The sequence below is a fragment of the Dendropsophus ebraccatus genome, chromosome 2, assembly GCF_027789765.1.
Source record: "Dendropsophus ebraccatus isolate aDenEbr1 chromosome 2, aDenEbr1.pat, whole genome shotgun sequence".
Classification (NCBI taxonomy): domain Eukaryota; kingdom Metazoa; phylum Chordata; class Amphibia; order Anura; family Hylidae; genus Dendropsophus; species Dendropsophus ebraccatus.
Window position 1 is genome coordinate 16,088,769 of NC_091455.1, and position 22,638 is coordinate 16,111,406.

General features: G+C 43.7%; 1 protein-coding gene across 2 annotated transcripts in view; it reads left to right on the forward strand.

Moving 5' to 3' along the window:
- The first annotated feature begins 2,190 nt into the window (after positions 1 to 2,190).
- Positions 2,191 to 22,638, forward strand: part of KCNQ3 (potassium voltage-gated channel subfamily Q member 3) — a 118,279-nt gene continuing 97,831 nt past the window's right edge. For both annotated transcript variants that reach the window (XM_069959824.1, XM_069959822.1), the window contains exon 1: positions 2,191 to 2,963. In XM_069959824.1, coding sequence (XP_069815925.1) covers positions 2,662 to 2,963 — 302 coding nt within the window. In that variant the 5' untranslated portion in view covers positions 2,191 to 2,661. The remainder of the gene's footprint in view (positions 2,964 to 22,638) is intronic.

Consider the following 22,638-nt stretch of genomic DNA (forward strand, 5'->3'; position numbering starts at 1 on the left):
GGAAAATGAAAGGTGGAATCTGATTGGTTGAATCTCAGGCAGTTCCACTTTACACCATGTTTGATAAATCTCCCCCAGAGTGTCTAAACCTGCCCAAAAATTTTATGGTTATGTTTCTTTACTGTTCTAGAACTCATCTACGTCAACAGCTGGGGGCGCTGTTGCATTGTTGTCTATGGAAAGTAAGCTCTTCTGGTAGTGGTGATAAGAGGTAACTACAAATTACAATTAACCTATGCAGTGATACCTCGGTTCTTGAACACAATCGGTTCTGTAAGGCTGTTTGGGAACGAGCTATGTGCTCCCATAGGGAACAGTGTAAATGTGTTCAATTGGTCCTTACACTCCGTGGGTCAGATGCAGAGCGCCCAGCCCAGTAGTGGATTATAATAGGGGAGTTCTGGGCGGCAGCCCGGGGCCCATGACCACCCAAAAAGACTTATACTTTCAGTGGTCTATTGTCTCCTGGCTACACTTCCGCCATGATTTGACAAAAAAATCACAGTTTGGCAATTTTGCACAAATCAGGACATTATGACATTATCTATTCTGTACTATGAACGCCAGGCTAGTGCTGCCATAGTTACAGTGGGGTGGGGGCTTGGTGAACAGCCTGGGGCCTATGGAAAAGTTAATCCGCCCCTGGCCCAGCCTGCCCAAGAGAGTGTAAAGACTAGCAGTATGTAGTGATGCATGTACTGTAAAGGGGAGGGGATTCCCGTCTTGTGGTGGGCACAGACTTTTATTAGGGAAACTCTGATATCCTGAGAGCGAGGACCCCGTCTGCTGACACATGGTCATGGCTGTACTGGACGTCACCTGTCACATACCAGATCCCAGAGCCGGGTACTTAGGAAATGAAAGAGTTAAAGATTCGGTCAGCAATGCTGCCATAAGGTTTATTGATCCCATTGGAATATTCCTTAACCCTTCCTTGTCCTGTGTGTATTGGGGACGGGTTCATGTGAGGATATGGTAGTATGGTGAATTGTAGGGATATAGGAATTTGGACTAACAGCATCCATCGGGCTCCATAGGTCAGATGATTAGACCCATGATGGGGTTAATGATCCATCCTTAAAGGGGTTATCTAGGATTAGAAAAAGCCCAGCTACTTTCTTGTAAAACAGCACCACCCCTGTCCTCAGGTTGTGTGTGGCATGATAATTAGCGTCAGTAGAGAGGTTCTGATGGTTCATGGCCTGAACGCTCAGGCCCCAGCTGATAAAATGTTTTGATGAATCTCTATCACATATCAATAGTTTTTTTTTTGTTTGTTTTTTCCGGGACAGTGACAATTTAAAGGGTTTATATGTGATTAGAAAACAGCAGCTTTCCTCTCAAAATAGCACCACACCTGTCCCCGGGATGTATGTGGTGTTATATCCACTTCAATGGAGATGAGCTGCAATACCAGCTTGGGCTATGTTCACACTATGTATATGTCCGGCCGCATGTAGTGGTGTGTTCTTTCCAGTCTGACACAGTGCTCTCTGCTGCCACCTCTGTCCATGTCAGGAACTGTCCAGAGCAGCAGAGGTTTTCTATAGGGATTTGCTGCTGCTCTGGACAGTTCCTGACATGGACTCACACAGCGTAAAAATAGAACCGTCCTGGAAACCTGCACACGTTGCAGTCACAGCCGCAGATCTCACTTACTGCAATGGGTAAAATCTCAGGTTTAGATTGTTCTGCAGCTTCACGTGTGAACCTGGCCTTAAAGTGATGCCATTACTAGGACACAATCCCTTTAATCTGAGCAATCCGAACAGGACGGTGTTAAAAATCTTAAATTCCATCCATAATGCGGGTCTTTCCATTAACCCTTGTGTGTTGGGATCCTGCAGTTGTCAGGGGGCCAGGGGTATGGGGACGCTGCCTCTCATTGTCAGGATGTCATTCCATGTCGTGTGTGTCAGCGGAGGCAGCTCTGTGTTATTATGAGTCTCACCCTGAGCCCCTCCTATGCCCCCCCTCCTCCCCGCTCTCACAGTCTCTCCCCATCAGATAGAGCTCAGCAAGCAGCAGCAGAAGAGGAGGAAAATCCTCAGCGATTCATCAATGAATGAGTGACAGCCAGTGTGGGATGCATGATCCCTCCAGCCACTCTCTGGCTTTCTTGCACTGCCTATAGGGAAGCCATCACTTCTGCTGATTCCGCAAGGAAAATCCAGGATTCTCTTCCTTGGAAACATAAGAAGGGACCAGGAAGCGAGCAGCGTCAGCAGCAGGAGGAGGCAGCAGACAAGAGATGGAGCGCCACGATTATCCTGCACAGCAGGCTCTGACCATCTGACTGCCAGCTCGGGGGAGACCCAAACCTCAAGGCACATATCATGTGAGCAGATGCCAAAATGTGCCAAAGATTCGGCGTCTGGGAGGTGATTTTTTGTGGCTGCTGGAGACGTACAATGGGCCACTCCCTGACTTGAGATCGGGGACCTGTCTGAAGAGTAGGCTGGTCAGTGCTGGTCTGTGCTGGTGCCATGATGGTCTCCTGGTTCTAGATGACACATAGTGGTGCGGTGATGGTGGTGGATCATCTGTGATCTCATTCCGGTGTACCTGCTGGAGATGTAACCCTTGCTTCTCATCAGATCATGGCATTGGGGCTTCCTGGCCTCCCCACCAGCAGCAGCTCACCCTACAGGACCAGTCAAGATGGGGCTAAAGAGCAGACACTCAGAGGGTGCTCCTAGGGATGACAAGGGGGAGAAGAAAGGTGACCTAGAACCCAGCTCTCTGGGGACCGGACTGGATAAAGATGGGACCTTGCTGCTGGTGGGAGCCGGGAAGGAGGACGTGAAGCGGAACCCACAGGGAATTGGGCTTTTGGCTAAAACACCTCTGACCTGTAGCCGACCGGTCAAGAGGAACAACGCAAAGTACAGGAGGGTGCAAACTTTAATCTACGATGCCCTGGAGAGGCCGAGAGGGTGGGCACTGCTCTACCATGCCTTTGTGTGAGTATCCGTACACCTATATATACATGTATACAGAACGCTTCTGGTATAATGTTATATCGACAATGACTGAATTCTCCAATTGGTTGTCGCATGAGTTATAAACAACAGTATCGTCTCCCATAGGCTACGGCTACATGGCGACTGGTCCAACTGGGCAAATGCGCGTACGATCCCAGCCCAAACATTTCAGGAAGACTAATGTTATGTTCTGGTCGTGTGCATCCATTATGTGACCCCCGTTGAGTTGTATGGCAGCAGTGTCAATGGGGCAGAGGGGCACGGTAGGCGCTCGTGTGTAGACGGGCCTGTTGTTATGGGCAGGCCGGGTTCGGACAGTGGATGTGGAGTATAAGTGTGTGCGGCGTGGCTGTCTATGGCTTCATGCTGGTGGATGAGGGCATGTGATGGAGGAGACGCCGCCGTGTGTCTGGGATGACATATGTGCTCTGCATTGTTTCTGTTACAAAATAGCAAAATGAGTTCATCCTCTCAGCGAGTCGGAGGAAGAGATGACCCGATGGTGCGCTCCCCGCCTCCTGCTCAGCTGTGTGTCTACAGTGTACATGCAGCATTCCATGTTACCATGGCAACCCGGAAAAGGTGTTGTGCGGAGATTCTAATCAGGTTATAATTAGCATGTAATGATATGAAGAAAAGTATCTGTCTGTGTATCTGTGTATCCATCTATATATCTATCTATTATATAGCTATCAATTATCTATCATCTCCTATCTATCTATCTATCTATCTATCTATCTATCTAATATCTACTATCTATCTATCTATCTATCTATCTATTATCTATCATCTATCTATCTATCTATCTATCTATCTCCTATCTATCTCCTATCTATCTCTCTATCTATCTATTATCTATCATCTATCTATCTATCTATTATCTATCTATCTATCATCTATCTATCTATCTATTATCTATCTTCTATCTATCTATCTATCTATCTATCTATCTCCTATCTATCTATCTCTCTCCTATCTATCTATCTATCTATCTATCTCCTATCTATCTATTATCTATCTCCTATCTATCCATCTATCTTATTCTGACTCATTCATATCTATATATCTACCGGGGGGCAGCAGGGAGCATCAATGCAGAGTGCCGTAAAGCATGATGCTGTAAAGAGGCATACCTGTGGATATCGAGTTACGTCGTAGGCGGTGGATGTTATTGTGTAGCCTTCGACTTAGAGTCTTGGACATTTGATCTATCTATCTCCTATCACCACACTTTTTCTAAATAACACCCAGTGTAGTGAAGTTGATATTACCAATGGTTTTATCAAACAATGGACAAATAATGCTGCCACACCATGACCACATATTACCACTGTATAATGATTGTAATAATATTACCATACTGGTATAGAATAATACAGTCCCATACAGTCACCATACACTCTCATACAGTCACCATAGAGTGGTAGATACCAGCTTTGCACAGGCTCTGCAGACTGTATAGGTGATTACAGTGCAGTTACAGTAGAGGACCGTATGACGTTGTGCTATCGATCAGCCAGGTGAGATCAAGACAAATGTTAATGAGCAGAGACACAGACACTGTACTTTTACCAAGCCTTCACTTGGTGGAAAAAATTATTGATAGATTTTCAATCAATCAAAAGTTGATTAGCTGTGATGTCGACACCCTGCCCCCCCCCCCCCCCCCCCCCCCCACCGGTCAGATGTTCAGTAATAAAAGAGCAAAAAGCAGTTGTCTCATACTCAGTGTAGTGGTACCACCACATTACTGCAGCTTCAGCTGTAGTGAATAGTAGCAAAAGCTGCAGTAACCCAGTGTCACCACTTCATGGAGTAATGAGCCAACTCCTTCCGATCCCGTTCTCCTTGTAGAGTGACCACGGAACAGCCATCAGTGATGGTCCTGGGTGTTGGCACTTTGCCGTTCATCTATTGATAGCCTATCCTGTGGTAAGCTATGAATTAGTTTGTACTGAACAACCTGTTAAAATGTATGGTGAGCAGCAATTGACACAGTTCTGTTCACCTTTTCGCATCTGTATACAAAGGGAAACATTCATGAAAACTGTACGAGTACGCTGATCTTAAGTAAAGCCCCGCCCCCTTTCCCCCAGCTGAATTAACTAGGAGGCGCACACCTCTTAGTGAACCTGGCCGGCCTTGTGCCCAGCGCAGACAATGTGAGACAAATCTACCCCTGCTTCCACATTTGTATCATGATTTACACCTGAGAGCAGGCGTAAATCATGATAAATCAGGTGCAGGTGGAGGCCACGCCTCCCCTCCGCCTTGTCGTATCCATATGATTGCAAGCAGTTTTGCTATATACTTTCTTAAATTTTTTTTACCCCCATAGTTTTCTATGTTTAAATCACGCTATACATATGGCCAGTAGGCGTCTCTCTTCCTGTCACACTGCAGTCCATGCTTCCTCCGTGCTGAGATTTGGTCTGACACCAAACACAGGAAGTCCCCGTCCTTTGTGCGCTCACAGACATGGCTTGGTATGACAGCCATTCCTGAGTAAGTCCTATCTGCTGCACATCCACATTAAGTAGCAGAGAATCCTCAGGGGGCTCACATTGTACGGTCAGCTCTCCTGTTACACAGCACCAAAACCTCTGCAACTACACAGTGACATTATACTGACTGAATTGCTGCATAAAAAAGAGCATTGTCTCCTGGTAAGCTGCAGAGCTGAAAAAAGAATTAGCAAAAGGTAATAATATAATTTGACTAAATTAAAGGAAATGTCCGGCTTTTTTTTTTTTTTTTTTAATTTGACAGCCGGCAGGGGGGAACATAATAAGCAACAACTACTTAACTCTCCCTGTGCCTGCAAATCGCTGTGTTAGAAAATACGGGACCCCCAAGGCATTTCCCCCGAGTTATTATGATGTCACGACTTAGGGGAAAATGACTGACCTGGCTGATAGATGCCCCATCAGCCAATCGGTGACCGCGTCAGTGACTGGCTGAGCGGGACATCCATCAACCGGGTCTTGACATAGAAGAGCTGGGGGCTGGAGAATGCCGACAGGTGCCCTGGAGTGGGATGCGTTGCCGTGCGGCCACGGGGAGCGGTAAATATGCCTTCTTTATTATGTTCCTCTACCCTCTGCCCGAACTGAATTTTTATTGCCCTGCCCTTGCTCCTTTAATTGCTTTTAGCTGATCTACAACTTGCATGACGAACAGGCATCTCTCCTTATGTTAGCGCACAAAAAAAATGGGGGCTTCCTGTGTTTGGTCTATTTTTTTTAAATAGAGAAAAGACCAAATATCAGCACAAAGGCAGCATGGGGTACAGTTTGGCCATATGTGTTATGTTTATTTAAACATATAAAATGTAAAATAAAAATAAAGTGACTATAGTGCAGTACTGCTTGTGATCACAACCCCTGTGGATTTCTTTAAAATGTGTACAGGATGCAGATCTTAAAAATGTGATGCAAAAGCCACAAAGGCCTGGCCTGAAGCCTGTGCAGGTACCTGTAAAGCTATAGGTTTTCGTATTACTTCCCCTTGCAGGCTAGCTCTGACTTTGGTCAGCTTGAAGCTGCTACCATTTCCCCCCAAAATAAGACATTCTCCTAAAATAAGACACCCCAACTAGTCTAATGTAAGGGGCTCCCCGAAATAAAGGCCACCCACCGCTGCCACCCGGGACTCACCTAACCTCCTCATGGACCTCCCAAGTCCAAGTACTCCAGGCAGGGTGGGATACTACTCAGGATTTTCTGCAATCCCAAGCCCTGCCTTGTACTCTGACTCGTACACATCTCGAGTAGCCTGCAGCAAAGCTGGACTCCTCCTTACCATCCGTCCTCTCATCACCAACACGGTACAATAAGAAAGAGCAATGTAAACATCACTGACAATATAGTTCACATACACAACAGAGCAAACTCATTTTCATAAATGCAGATTCACATCATAAAAGTCAATAAAGCAAGTGGTATTACACCTAACCAACCATAAGCAGGAGGCACGCAGTGGGACACTGCACCTGGACAAGATAACACTGCCCCTTGTTCCCTACATGTTACTGCCCCCATTGTGCACCAGTACGGTACTGTGCCATCCTTTCTGTCACCATAAAGTCATAATGTTCCTCCTTAAAGGAGAAGTTCACCGAAATTTTTTATTAAAGTATTGTATTCCCCCCAAAAAGTATACAAATCACCAATATACACTTATTATGGGAAATGCTTATAAAGGGCTTTTTTCCCTGAACTTACTACTGTATCAAGGCTTCACTTCCTGGATAACATGGTGATGTCACTTCCTGGATAACATGGTGATGTCACTTCCTGGATAATATGGTGATGTCACTTCCTGGATAACATGGTGATGTCATGACCCGATTCCCAGAGCTGTACGGGCTGTGGCTGCTGGAGAGGATGATGGCAGAGGGATGCTCAGTGTCCCTCCAGTGTCCTGTGTCCCTCAGTGTCCCCCTGCCATCACCCTCTTCAGCAGCCACGGCCCGCACAGCTCTGGGAGTCGGGTCGTGACATCACCATGTTATCCAGGAAGTGACATCACCATGTTATCCAGGAAGTGAAATTACTATGTTATCCAGGAAGTGACATCACCATGTTATCCAGGAAGTGACATCACCATGTTAACCAGGAAGTGACATCACCATGTTATGCAGGAAGTGACATCACCATGTTATGCAGGAAGTGACATCACCATGTTATCCAGGAAGTGACATCACCGTGTTATCCAGGAAGTGACATCACCATATTATCCAGGAAGTGACATCACCATGTTATCCAGGAAGTGATATCACCATGTTATCCAGGAAGTAACATCACCATGTTATCCAGGAAGTGATATCACCATGTTATGCAGGAAGTGAAGCCTTGATGCAGTAGTAAGTGCAGGGAAAAAAGCACTTTATAAGCATTTCCCGTAATAAGTGTATATTGGGGATTTGTATAACTTTTGGGTGCAAATACATTACTTTAATAAAAATTTTCGCCGAACTTCTCCTTTAAAGCCACCATATGGTTGTAGTTTTTTTTTGTGCCCATAAGGTAGTTAGGAACACACTCCCTATTAACTGTGCACTGGTCACATCTCCTGTGACCCTAATCAGTATGGCACTCTCTAATATCCAGTTGTCTTATCTATCTATCTATCTATCTATCTATCTCCTATCTATCTATCTATCTATCTAGGTAGAGGAGAGGTCAGAGTCGCACTTCTTAAAAACTGTAGCGGGTGCTGTAGGATGCAAGTCCCTTGGCAGGAGGGATCCCCAAATACACAACGAAAGTCCCAGGCACTCCAGCATAGGTGAAAAAAGTAGTGGTTTATTGTAAAGAAAAAATTACAAGGATGCAACGTTTCAGCTCCCTCTCGGAGCCGTTCTCAAGCATGCTTGAGATGCTTGAGAACGGCTCCGAGAGGGAGCTGAAACGTTGCATCCTTGTAATTTTTTCTTTACAATAAACCACTACTTTTTTCACCTATGCTGGAGTGCCTGGGACTTTCGTTGTGTATCTATCTATCTATCTATCTATCTATCTCCTATCTATCTATTTATCTATCTATCTATCTATCTATCTATCTCCTATCTATCTATCTATCTATCTATCTATCTATCTATCTATCTATCTATCTATTTCTTATCTATCTCCTTCTATCTATTATCTATCTATCTATCTATCTATCTATCTATCTATCTATCTATCTATCTATCTATCTATCTATCTATCTATTATCTATCTCCTATATATTGTCTATCTATCTATCTATCTATCTATCTCCTATCTATCTATCTATCTATCTATCTATCTATCTATCTATCTATCTATCTATCTATCTTATATGGTCTCTTAGGTCTCTTTTCAGACTATAATCTGGACCCGCCCCTCCGATCACATTCATTATTTATGGCAGTGAGCAGAAGATATTGATTTCTGATCTACTACAATGTAAATGTAGGGATGCACAATGTCCATTATGAGACACATGGGTCAGTATTCCCACAGTATGTGAGGTCTGTGGTCACTACATAGTGGCCCCAGCAGTGTCTCGGCGAGTGCCTCTATGGCATATACAGGGGATACATTGATTATTAGTAAATGCCATGGTTACAGCCATTTATGTAGGACAGATATTGGTATTTGTAATGATCGGAAATTGCCACTGTGTGTCCCTGTATACAGTGATTTCTACTATGCTGGTACAACAAAGGCATCATTGATTAAGAGATCAATAATCAAATGCACAATAGAACAAGAACAATAGTGTCATCTCATGTACTGTATATTATGATATGGAGAAGGCTGGTATAACCTGGGTATATACTGTATATAATTATGTATGTATAGCTGGTATATCCTGGGTATATACTGTATATAATTATACATGTATAGCCGGTATAACCTGGGTATATACTGTATATAATTATACATGTATAGCTGGTATTACCTGGGTATATACTGTATATAATTATGTATGTATAGCTGGTATAACCTGGGTATCTCCTGTATATAATGATATATGTACAGCTAGTATAACCTGGGGATCTCCTGTATATAATTATATATGTACAGCTGGTATAACCTGGGTATCTCCTGTATATAATTATATATGTACAGCTAGTATAACCTGGGGATAGACCCCTGTGCGCTTCCCCTCACCCCGTTTATATAGACCCCCTGTGTGCTCCCCCAGTTATATATAGACCCCTGTGTGCTGCCCTTGTTATATATAGCCCCCGTGTGCTCCCCCCATTCATACAGACCCCCTGTGTGCTTCCCCCCATCTATATAGACCCCCTGTGCTCTCCCATAAGTATACAGACCCCCTGTGCGTTTCCCCCGTTTATATATATACCTCCTGTGCGCTCCCCCCCTCCATTTATATAGCCTCCCTGTGCGCTTTTCCCCCCCCCCCATTTATATACACCCCCACTGTGGGCACCCCCATCCATATAGTGTATAACACAAAAAATACAAACACACATACTCACCTGGGTCCGGGCGTCTTCTCTTCACTCTTGTGGCTGCAGGAAGTGTTTTCCCTGCGGTCACAAGAGGCTGCTCTCCCGTTGTCATGGCACTCGCGCTCCAGTGACGCCTCGAGCGCTGGCACCAGGGACACAGAGCGGCCTCTTGTGACGGCAGGGAAAACACAGACCGGGAGGGAGCCAATGGCTCTCACCCTGTCAGTGCCGCTGCTGCCTGTAACTATGTGCGCTTTTTATGAGCAGCAGCGGGGCAGCAGTCTTGGGCACCAGAGCGGGGCCCCCCTGGACGTCGGGGGCCCCACGCAATTGCGTGGGATGCTTGGTGCCCAAGACCGCTACTGATAATTATATATGTACAGCTGGTATAACCTGGGCATCTCCTGTATATAATTATATATATACAGCTGGTATAACCTGGGCATCTCCTGTATATAATTATATATATACAGCTGGTATAACCTGGGTATATACTGTATATAATTATATATGTATAGCTGATATAACCTGGGGATCTCCTGTATATAATTATATATGTACAGCTGGTATAACCTGGGTATATACTGCATATAATTATATGTGTACAGCTGGTATAACCTGGGGATCTCCTAAATATAATTATATATATACAGCTGGTATAACCTGGGTATATACTGTATATAACTATATATATACAGCTGGTATAACCTGGGTATCTCCTGTATATAATTATATATGTACAGCTGGTATAACCTGGGTATATACTGCATATAATTATATGTGTACAGCTGGTATAACCTGGGGATCTCCTGTATATAGGTATATAAGTACAGCTGGTATAACCTGGGGATCTCCTGTATTTAGGTATATATGTACAGCTGGTATAAGTTATACATCTCCTGTATATAGGTATTTATATACACCGGTTCATTTCTTCAGGGCTCCTCTGTACACTGGAAAGTCTGTCAGCCTGAGACATGAATATCCTGCAATGCTATATACAAATATAAAGCGGTGTGACCTCACAGAACCCCCTCTGGCACTCTCATAAGTGATTTTTTCGACAGTTCCATAATGGAGGTTTTAGAAGGATTGGACCTTGAGTGTTCACAAACCATTAAACCCGCATAGCGGACGGTCTTCGGTTTTGATTGGACTTTAATATTTAATCACATTGTAGATGTCGGCTGTTACAGTCGGGGGGGGGGGGGGGGTCCAAAAAGTGTCCAGTTCTCCCATCACTCTGGAGTCTGGAGTCAGAGCTTTCCCTGCTGGATGTAAATATGGTAGGTGTCTTTGATCAAAGCTGAGGGTCTTCTCTGCAGTTCCATCTTGTCTGCTTTGTATACATTGCACAGTCCTCCTCTTCTTCTGGCATTGTACGTTTACATGTCTGGATCCTCCGTGATATATTTAGCACTGACAGCTTTGATCCTAACTTAATCTCTTCAGATCTCTCCTTTGCTTTCCTCCTCCTTGTGACACCTAGCATATACTACTCTCTAGGATCTGCTCTCTTCCTGCTCGCATGCTAGAAGATACAGATTCTCCACCATTTGTAGCCTTGTTTTGCCTCTGCATACTAATAATGCCCACAGTCCAAGCCAATACTGGTCTACACCTTGGTTATAATGGGTTTGATCTGTTTAAAAAGGGGCAGGAATTATGGGAACTGTAGTTCTTTATATTAGCCATTCTGTGCACAGCAAGCCCTGGCGGCATGAAAACTACTGTGCTGCACAGAAATTACAAAGCTAGCAAACACAACATTCTATGGAGGCATCATCTGTATGTTTATATGTCTCCCATAAGATCAAAGAACCTGTTTAAAGGGGTATTCTGGTATCGGAGAATTGTATACAAATAAAACTAATACCCCAGAACATATAACTGACTAATATAGAGTTATCACTAATAGTACTGGCTGAAGCGGCTTTTGTGTGATTCAACCCTGACAGAAAGTTGAAGGTTGAAGAATGACAAAATGTGTATTGTCTTCAGCTCCCTGGCTCCTCCCTCCCTCCTGAGACAATGCATCCTCCTCTGATGTCACAGGAAGCTGGTCTCTAAGCTCTAGCCCCACCCCCTGAGTGATGTCACCACCTCTGACTAGCTTTTACAACTCACATAAGCATATCCCTGATATATATACATTTAAAGAGAGTAAGGTGTGCATTCTGGGAATTGTAGTACAGAGTAACTGCTGAGTTGGGAAGTATAAACGGAAAATACAGAAACATGGATTTTTGATGTTTTCCTGGTTGATCTTCCACAACAGCAGGACCTTGGACAGATACATTGCCGACATACACAGTATGCATTTGCAACATCTGATGTCGGAGTACCTGACATTAGTTACATCTGCAAAGTTTTATCATTGTGTTTTATATTGTCTTCCAAAAGGTTCTCTACCCAGTGGGCCTTATTCTATAGGTGATAACAATATTCCAGAGTGATGGAATAATCTTGCAGGTGCTATTCATACTCTTTCACTGTACTTCCTTACCTCTTTATAGGCGTATATACTGTAAGACATTGTATACACTGCAGGCTATCCATCCACTTAGAAATTCTTTGGACAAGAGCAACACTAGCAGACAAAAAACGTTCAGTATTAGTGGTATATGGTGTTATTATTTGGGAATTACACTTATGTGACTTATGAATTAAACTTATGTAACTTATATGGCAGTATTATGTGGGATCTTTAAAGTGTCACTGTTGTTAGTTTTTTTGCAGAAATCAATAGTCCAGGTGATTTTAATAAACTTTGTAATTGGGTTTATTACAAAATATGGCGTTATCTGCATTCAAAAAGACTTTTCCCAGGGCCCCCCCCCCCCCCCCCGCCCCGCCCCTCCTCTCTCATTCGCTGCTCATTATTAGGAAATCTTGACTCTTTTACGTCAGTCGAACCCTGTGTAACCTATGGAGAGGGGAAGGGGGAGGGGGGAGATTAGTAGAGATGAGCGAACCTGGAGCGTGCTCGAGTCCATCCGAACCCGAACGTTCGGTATTTGATTAGCGGTGGCTGCTGACGTTGGATAAAGCCCTAAGGCTATGTGGAAATTATGGATATAGTCATTGGCTGTATCCATGTTTTCCAGACAACCTTAGAGCTTTATCCAAGTTCAGCAGCCCCAGCTAATCAAATGCCGAACATTCGGGTTCAGATCGACTCGAACCCGAACCGGGTTTGCTCATCTCTAGATATTAGTGCTAGCAGAGAACAAAGAATTACACAGTGGCAGCTGTGTGAAAGACTGTATTCATGTTACATGTGTACAGTTTACTTTAGTATGGCAGTATTATTTGGTATGTGATTGGCAGTTTTGTCTCGGTTCTATATGGCGGTATTATGTGGGATGTATCTGACGGCTTAGTCTTGCCACAATGTGGAAGTATTATGTGGAATGTACATGATAGTTTTGTCTTTGTTATATATGGCGGTACTTTATAGGCTAAAATATCAAGAATAACATTTAAAACGGCAAATATTGGCCACATTTTTTTATGGGGCAGGATGAGATCATTGTGGCCCCATTTTCAATTAAGCTAGCCCTGGTATACATGAAAAGCTTAGATAGTGGCAATCTGACATTGAAAATCCATATTTATAAGAACTCTTAAAAGTAGAAGGTCCAGTACGAGCAGCCTGAGATGTGTTACATATGAGGCTTTATACAGCATCTCCATGAATATCCATTCAGTTCATTTATTATCAGTCATGTCCACTTCTGGAATGGAAAAACCCTTCCTTGTTGTGTATATAGAGCTGTATGTTACACTGTACATCACTGAATGGGACAGGATTTTCTTTTGTTTTCATTGTTTATGTTGAATTCATTACATTGTGACATTTTCAAGAATCCATTTATTACTTACCGATTTTAACTGTGACATTTAAGAAGATGAAGAAAAACCAGACATCACATAGTAATACTGAGATCTATCTACATATGGATGAAGGGTTACATATATTAAATACAGTATATAATTACTATAATGCTTAATCATTTCTTCTTATCTTAGAGATATAGAGCAGGTCATAAAATATGGACATGGAGAGAAAGGAGCTGCTGCACCTCACACCTATGACTCACACTAATGCCTTTCGGCTACATTTACAAACCAACGCCAGGATGTTGGTATATCATTTGATCAAACCATATTGCCTCATCAACCATGTATTTTACTTTTCTCCCTTTTCTGACCCCAATTAGCAGGAAGCACCTGTGCACACATGGCAAGTACCTCCTATCCTTCCCATTCTACCTGCAGGAGCAATGGTGAGTAGCAAGATCATATTCACACTTGTGTTACTTGGTGGCAGCCTTCTCCGCCAGTGGTGCCTGCTGGGTTTTCAGGGGACCCCTTAGGTTCGGTCCTGTGACATTGGGGTTGCAGGGCCATTCTATGGCCTCTCTTCCCTGCTTGTGCACACTTTGCGGGGTTGGTGGTCGCTGACCGACACAGTGTAGAGATAGTCTAGGGACTCATGTGAACCAGGAGACTGGCACGGTTTACATGGGGCAATATTGTTTGATCAAATTATATACCAACATCCTGGCGTTGGTTTTTAACCCCTTAATGACGGAGCCACTTTTCGTTTTTGCGCTTTCGTTTTTTCCTCCTTGTGTTTAAAAGGCCATAGCACTTGCATTTTTCCACCTAGAAACCCACATGAGCCCTTATTTTTTGCGTCACTAATTGTACTTTGCAATTACAGGCTGAATTTTTGCATAAAGTGCACTGTGAAACCAGGAAAAAATTTAAAGTGTGGTGAAATTGAACAAAAAAACGCATTTCTTTTATTTGTGGGTATTTGTTTGTACGCCATTCGCCCTGGGGCAAAATTGACTTGTTATGCATGTTCCTCAAGTTGTTACGATTACATCGATATATAACATGTATAACTTTTCTTGTATCTGATGGCCTGTAAAACATTCAAACTATTGTTAACAAATATATGTTCCTTAAAATCGCTCCATTCCCAGGCTTATAGGGTTATTTCCCCCTGGGGTTAGGGTTAGGGTAGCCGAAAGCATCCAAGTGCCGAGCCGGGATCAGCGCCATTTTGGAGCTGACACCCGGCCGGTAAAGACGTGTGGATCGCTCCTCCGGGACAACGTCCTGGAGGAGCGATCCACCCCGCTAGCCACCAGGAAAGTGCTGTGTCCGGTAATCGGAGTGCAGCTGTTATCTTTGACAGCTGCATCTGATTACTGTATTAGCGGGCACAGCGATCGGACCATGCCCGCTAATAGTTGTGGCCCCGGGCTACAAGCAGCACCCGGGACCGCGGGTATGCAGTGAGCTCCCCCTAGTGGTGGTGGCCGGCTGGTTTTTATTTAACTCTATGTCTATGCAGGGGGTTTGTAGCTCTGAAAATTGTGCTGCGACCTCTATATACAAATCGATATTAAAACAAAATATTTATCCCAGAATATTGGACCCGAATCCGTATAATGCGGAGGGGAACAGCTAGATATAAGGACAGATATATCGCACCAGAGCGGGGACCGCCGCTGCTTTCTTTCTTCTGTTTTGATGTCTTGGCAGGTCAGGATAACAGCAAGAACAGAGAGGAGATGAATATTTTATGAGATGGGGGGGGGGGGGGTTCTTCAAAGTGAAGATTTAAAACAAGTGTAATAAGGAGAGATGTGACTGATGTGAGCAGTGGATGTGACGTCCCAATACAGAGTTACTCTGAAGGTTGTGTGATGTCATGTATCTGTCATATGGTAATGCCGCCCTCGGGATGTCACCCTCACCCGCTCACCCTCCTCACTGCCATAAACCATCAAACACTGAAGGAGTTGGCTTAATGTAATGAAACTATGTAAATCATGATTATTTATGTGTGATGATTTATGTGTGATGTCATGATGGTATGTGTGATGTCATGATGATATATGTGTGATAAATTGAAAAAGTAACAGCTTCAAGGCGGAATTAAAGTGCAAAAAAAGTGCTATTTATTACCTCATGGTACAAACAATTCAGCGACGTTTCGACCTATGCGGTCTTTTTCAAGCTGACATGACATGGTTTACATCAGAGTATATATATCATAAACAACCAATCATGATAGTATGTACAATTCAAAGGTATCCACCCCTTACATCTTTATTAACCCTCACTTACACCAAAACAGTGGAACAGGTGTCCCCTAACATATATAAAAAATATCGTAGTCCATTACCAGATATTGTGTCCTCTCGGCTCGGTGCGAGGCGTTCGCGCCACCGCGTCGGCGTCTTCCCGACACCAGTGCGCAAGCGCAGGGTCCAACCAATCATCTAGCGCACAGCTGACACGGCGGCGGTCACATGACCGCCGCCCTGGCAACCAGGACGCTAACTCACGGCAAAAAGGGGGAGGCGGGAGCAATACCACACAAAAAGAAAAATAGAAAAAGCAAAAGAAAACCTTATTAATAAAAATTGTGGACAAATAATACGGTAAAGTCCAGGAATGAATAAATGAAAAAATATGCAATACGTTCAAGAGCTTCTGACAAAAATAGTCATAACAGTCCAGTTCATCTGTGGGATATAGCATAGTCCAATGTGTATAGGAGATTCCTTTAAAGCATACAAGTATCCATCGCCAGTATCCACACAGTTCTTGCAGATCAAACGTGTACGGGTTACTTGTGTTGTATTATCCGACGTCCACTGCTGTACATACAGGTGGCATCCATATAAACGGTATCGTGTTGCTATATCACATCTACTACTCCATAAAACCAGGAGAGGACGTGAATTGGTCCCGAACCGAACATCAATCCCTTCCGGGTCTTCATTAATCGTCACGGTTCAAGGGATCTCCCCTAATAGCATATCAGAGGTATAGCTGTATACACACCGTGTCAGCACCACATCTAGTCGGTTGGCCTCGTCGGATAGCAATTCGCTTGTGCAGCCATAAGGTCCCACTATCACAACATCGTATAGATCTGTCCATGGGATACTGGAAAAAACACATAGGCGTGAACAGGGTATCTTATAGATGAAAATATATTGCATCTTGTTCAATCATCATGTAGTCCAGGTATCCACCATATTAGTGGGATGTTTAAAACACATCCGACTCTCTCGCTCAACTATACACACACAAATGGACCGTATCCACCGGCAGCTGTCCTGTACACCCACTGATGAATAAATCAAAAAAAATCAAAAAAAAGTCAAAAAATTCCATAAGTCCAAAAAAGAGAGGGGTAAGAAAAATAATGTAAGTATTGCTACCAAGCCTCAGCCATCGCCGTTGACCCATCACTATCTCGATAAGAGCCGTAGAGTGCACAAATCCACAGGATCTAAAAAACATAATAAAAACATCTTAAAAGAGGACATACAAAAGAGCACATACTCCATAAAACCAAATCAATAAAATACAGACGAGGACTCTCACATACCTGGTAGGACTTTATACTCCATATTGAGACCCTTGGGACTCAATGTGTCGAGCATAAATATCCATTTCAATTCCAGTTTTTTAAGTCTCAATTCCCTATTACCCCCCCTCGTTAGAGGTGGAACATGATCAATGACCCGAAATCTCAACTGACTCACTGGATGTCTGGCATCCACAAAATGTCGTGGTATGGGTAACTCCAATTTCTGTGTTCTGATGGTACTTTTGTGTTGTTGTATCCGTAACCTAATCTCCTGTGTCGTCTCCCCCACATAGTATAGTCCACACGGACAAACTATAATGTAGACCACATAGCTAGATCTACATGTAAATCTCTGTCTTATTTTATACTCCGCTGCCGTATGTGGATGACAGAAACTATCTCCCTTCAGGAGGCTATTACAACATGAGCAATTTAAGCAGGGGAAACAACCATTTTTCACAGCTCTCAGTGTGGATTGTATGGGGCCCTTTGTGACACCTATATCCGATTTCACCAATCTATCCCTGATGTTACGCGTGCGCTTATAGGACATGATAGGCGGGGAATTGAATTCTACCACTTTAGGGCATCCTTTATTCAAAATATTCCAATGTCTTCTAAGTATGGAACCTATGCGCAAACTCAATGGTCCATACGTAGAGACAAATGGAATACGCACGGACTCTGTCTTATGCTTCCGTGTAAACAGCGTGCTTCTGTCAGTCTGTCTGGCTCTCTCACAGTGGGTATCTACCAAATGTTCCGGATATCCACGCTCAATAAATTTTTTACACATGTCATCTAACCTACCGTCAACCAATTCCTCATTAGCCACTATCCGACGAACCCGTAATAGTTGGCTCCACGGAAGCGAATCCACCATACGTTTAGGGTGATTAGACTGATAATGCAATATGTTGTTTTTATCTGTAGGCTTAACATAGAGGTCTGACTCTAAGCCCCCATTTCTGATGCTAATGTTTGTGTCCAAAAACTGAATCTGTTCGTGTGACCAGACCATAGTAAACCCTAGGTCCTCATGTACAGTGTTTAATTCTGCAAGAAATGTCTGTAATTCTTCAACAGTACCATCCCAAATCAAAAAAATATCGTCGATATACCTCAGCCAGTTCCGAACATGTCTCCAGTGCGTAGATGTATATATGTACCATCATATGTGTGATGTCATGATGGTATGTGTGATGTCATGATGATATATGTGTGATGTCATGATGGTATGTGTGATGTCATGATGATATATGTGTGATGTCATGATGGTATGTGTGGTGTCATGATGATATATGTGTGTGATGGCATTATGTATGTGTGATGTCATGATGGTATGTGTGGTGTCATGATGATATATGTGTGTGATGGCATTATGTATGTGTGATGTCATGATGGTAGGTGTGGTGTCATGATGATATATGTGTGATGTCATAATATATGTATGATGTCATGATGATATATGGCAGTAAATAAAATATTAGTTGTTTTGGAGAGAAAACTGTACAATTGTGTTCTATGACCCTATCGGGCAACTCTGGAGGGGATAGAGGTGGAGATACAGTTGGACTCCTGTAGCTTGGATACAAGAGGAGGCATGGAGGATATAGGATGAGATACAGTTAGATGTGGAGGATATAGGATGAGATACAGTTAGATGTGGAGGATATAGGATGAGATACAGTTAGATGTGGAGGATATAGGATGAGATACAGTTGGACGTGGAGGATATAGGATGAGATACAGTTAGATGTGGAGGATATAGGATGAGATACAGTTAGATGTGGAGGATATAGGATGAGATACAGTTAGATGTGGAGGATATAGGATGAAATACAGTTGGACATGGGGGATATAGGATGAGATACAGTTGGACATGGGGGATATAGGATGAGATACAGTTGGACATGGGGGATATAGGATGAGATACAGTTGGACATGGGGGATATAGGATGAGATACAGTTAGACATGGAGGATATAGGATGAGATACAGTTAGACATGGAGGATATAGGATGAGATACAGTTGGACGTGGAGGATATAGGATGAGATACAGTTGGACGTGGAGGATATAGGATGAGATACAGTTGGACATGGGGGATATAGGATGAGATACAGTTGGACATGGGGGATATAGGATGAGGATAGGATGGAGGATACAGGTTTCTGTAGCACATACACCACAGATGTTACAGCTCGGCCTGTGGATCCTGCACACTTCTAGGTTACTGTAGTCGGTCCCATAAATGGGGGATCAGTGATAAATCTGGTGACCGGGCAGACACGGCAGTGTTACAGTCAGGAGGAGACATTCCTGGTAACCCTTGTGTGTGTGAGGAGTATTATCCTGCAGCTGGAAGCCATAAGAGACAACACATGTGGCTGCAGGATGTCCTCACATCATCACACCAGCAGGGGGCAGTGTGTCCTCCCCACATCATCACATCAGCAGGGGGCAGTGTGTTCTCCCCACATCATCACACCAGCAGGGGGCAGTGTGTTCTCCCCACATCATCACACCAGCAGGGGGCAGTGTGTTCTCCCCACATCATCTTACCAGCAGGGGGCATTGTGTCCTCCCCACATCATCACACCAGCAGGGGGCAGTGTATCCTCCCACATCATCACACCAGCAGGGGGCAGTGTATCCTCCCACATCATCACACCAGCAGGGGGCAGTGTGTCCTCCCCACATCATCACACCAGCAGGGGGCAGTGTGTTCTCCCCACATCATCTTACCAGCAGGGGGCATTGTGTCCTCCCCATCCTATCTGTATGGCCAGCTAAAGTGGCTTTATTGGGTCCATGTTACTACTGCTACCCAGGAGACGACTTCTTTATACTTCAACTTGGAGAGCATCTCAATTACGAGATGGTCAGCGCAACGGCTAAATCCATTGATTTGTCGCTCCGGTCGCAACCTCGGTGGTAAACTTTGATTCTTATTTTTAATTTGCCAGTTAATTAAAATAATAATTTCAGAAGGTGAGCGGCTTCTCGAGTGTCCTCTCCGCTGCCCGGATAATAGGAGCACAAATCAATTTAAGGGGTTAAGACCACAGCTACATAATTAAGACTGATGGCGGAGAGAAGTGTGTCTGTCGTCTTTCATGAGCGTGATTACACTTCCCTCTAAGAAGAAGAGCACAGTCAGGAACCTTCTAGATAAAGAGCCACTTACAATTAGGGCAATGAGGGAATTTAATTCATGATTATGGTGTGTAGTGTTATGAATGACCGAAATACACCCCCTGCGTCACATCCAACATATAGTGCAAAACAGTGCACAATACCGACACATAATGGTAAGAAGAAGAAACAAGGCACTGTTACTGATGGAGCAATAATAAATACACCAGAAACAGCATGTACTGTATAACTACTTATATTATTGTATATAGGGGGGCAGTATTATAGTAGTTATATTCTTGTATATAGGAGGTGGTATTATAGTAGTTATATTCCTGTATATAGGAGCAGTATTATAGTAGTTATTTTCCTGTATATAGGAGCAGTATTATAGTAGTTATTTTCCTGTATATAGGAGCAGTATTATAGTAGTTATTTTCCTGTATATAGGAGCAGTATTATAGTAGTTATATTCTTGTATATAGGGAGCAGTATTATAGTAGTTACATTCTTGTATATAGGAGCAGTATTATAGTAGTTATATTCCTGTATATAGGGGGCAGTATTATAGTAGTTATATTCCTGTATATAGGAGCAGTATTATAGTAGTTATATTCCTGTATATAGGAGTAGTATTATAGTAGTTATATTCTTGTATATAGGGAGCAGTATTATAGTAGTTATATTCCTGTATATAGGAGCAGTATTATAGTAGTTATGTGGTAGAGACAGAGCGGCTGGCACTACTACCTGCACAACCAGACTGCGATGTAACAGACAGGCAAGCTCTAGACTGGATAAAATATACGGCTAGTGGAGGTGCCCAATGCCAAAGAAAAACAGTCCAGCAAGAATGGAGTAGAAAAATTGAGGCGGTCACTCACCACTTTAGATGCCGAAGGTACTTTATTCATCCAGACATGAACATAGCAGGGAAGGGGGAAGATGGAGGAGCGGGTGCAATCAGACAAACGTTTTCGCGGACTTCCGCTTCGTCAGGTCTGGCCTTGACGAGACCTGACGAAGCGGAAGTCCGCGAAAACGTTTGTCTGATTGCACCCGCTCCTCCATCTTCCCCCTTCCCTGCTATGTTCATGTCTGGATGAATAAAGTACCTTCGGCATCTAAAGTGGTGAGTGACCGCCTCAATTTTTCTACTCCATTATAGTAGTTATATTCCTGTATATAGGAGCAGTATTATAGTAGTTATATTCTTGTATATAGGAGGCAGTATTATAGTAGTTATATTCTTGTATATAGGAGGTGGTATTATAGTAGTTATATTCCTGTATATAGGAGCAGTATTATAGTAGTTATATTCCTGTATATAGGAGCAGTATTATAGTAGTTATATTCTTGTATATAGGGAGCAGTATTATAGTAGTTATGCGGTTCAGGGAAGAAACAGAGTGCTGCACCTCACACCTATGGCTGATACTAGTGCCGCTAGGATAAATAAAAAACACATCAGAATTTTGTGTATGAATTGATCAAGCCATACTGCCCCATGTACATTGTGCCGGTATCTGATACACATGGGTCCCTACACTAAGTTCACACCGTGCCAGTCAGTGGCCACCAACCCCTCAGGCGTGCACAGTCAGGGAACGGTGGCCATGGGACGGCCCTGCGACCCCCATGCCACAGGACCAGACCCAAAAACACCACACCAGAACCCGGCCAGCACCGCCGGCGGAGAAGGTCGCCCCCAAGCAGCACAAGTCTGGATAAGGAATTACACTTATCAATTCATACACAAAATTCTGATGTGTTTTTTATTTAGCCTAGCGGCACTAGTATCAGCCATGGGTGTGATGTGCAGCACTCTGTTTCTTCCCTGAACCGCATTTTGTTTCTCTCTTTTCTCCGTGTTTTGCACTCCTCCTGGTGAGACCCACATGACCGCAATTAGCAGGAGACACCTGAGTGCACATGGTTTTAATCCCTCCTGTTTTTTCCCATTCTGTTTGCTGCAGTTATGGTGAGTGTAATACCTTATCCAGACTTGTGCTGTTTGGGGGCGACCTTCTCCGCCGGCGGTGCTGGCCGGGTTCTGGTGTGGTGTTTTTGGGTCTGGTCCTGTGGCATGGGGGTCGCAGGGCCGTCCCATGGCCCCCGTTCCCTGGCTGTGCACGCCTGCGGGGTTGGTGGCCACTGACTGGCA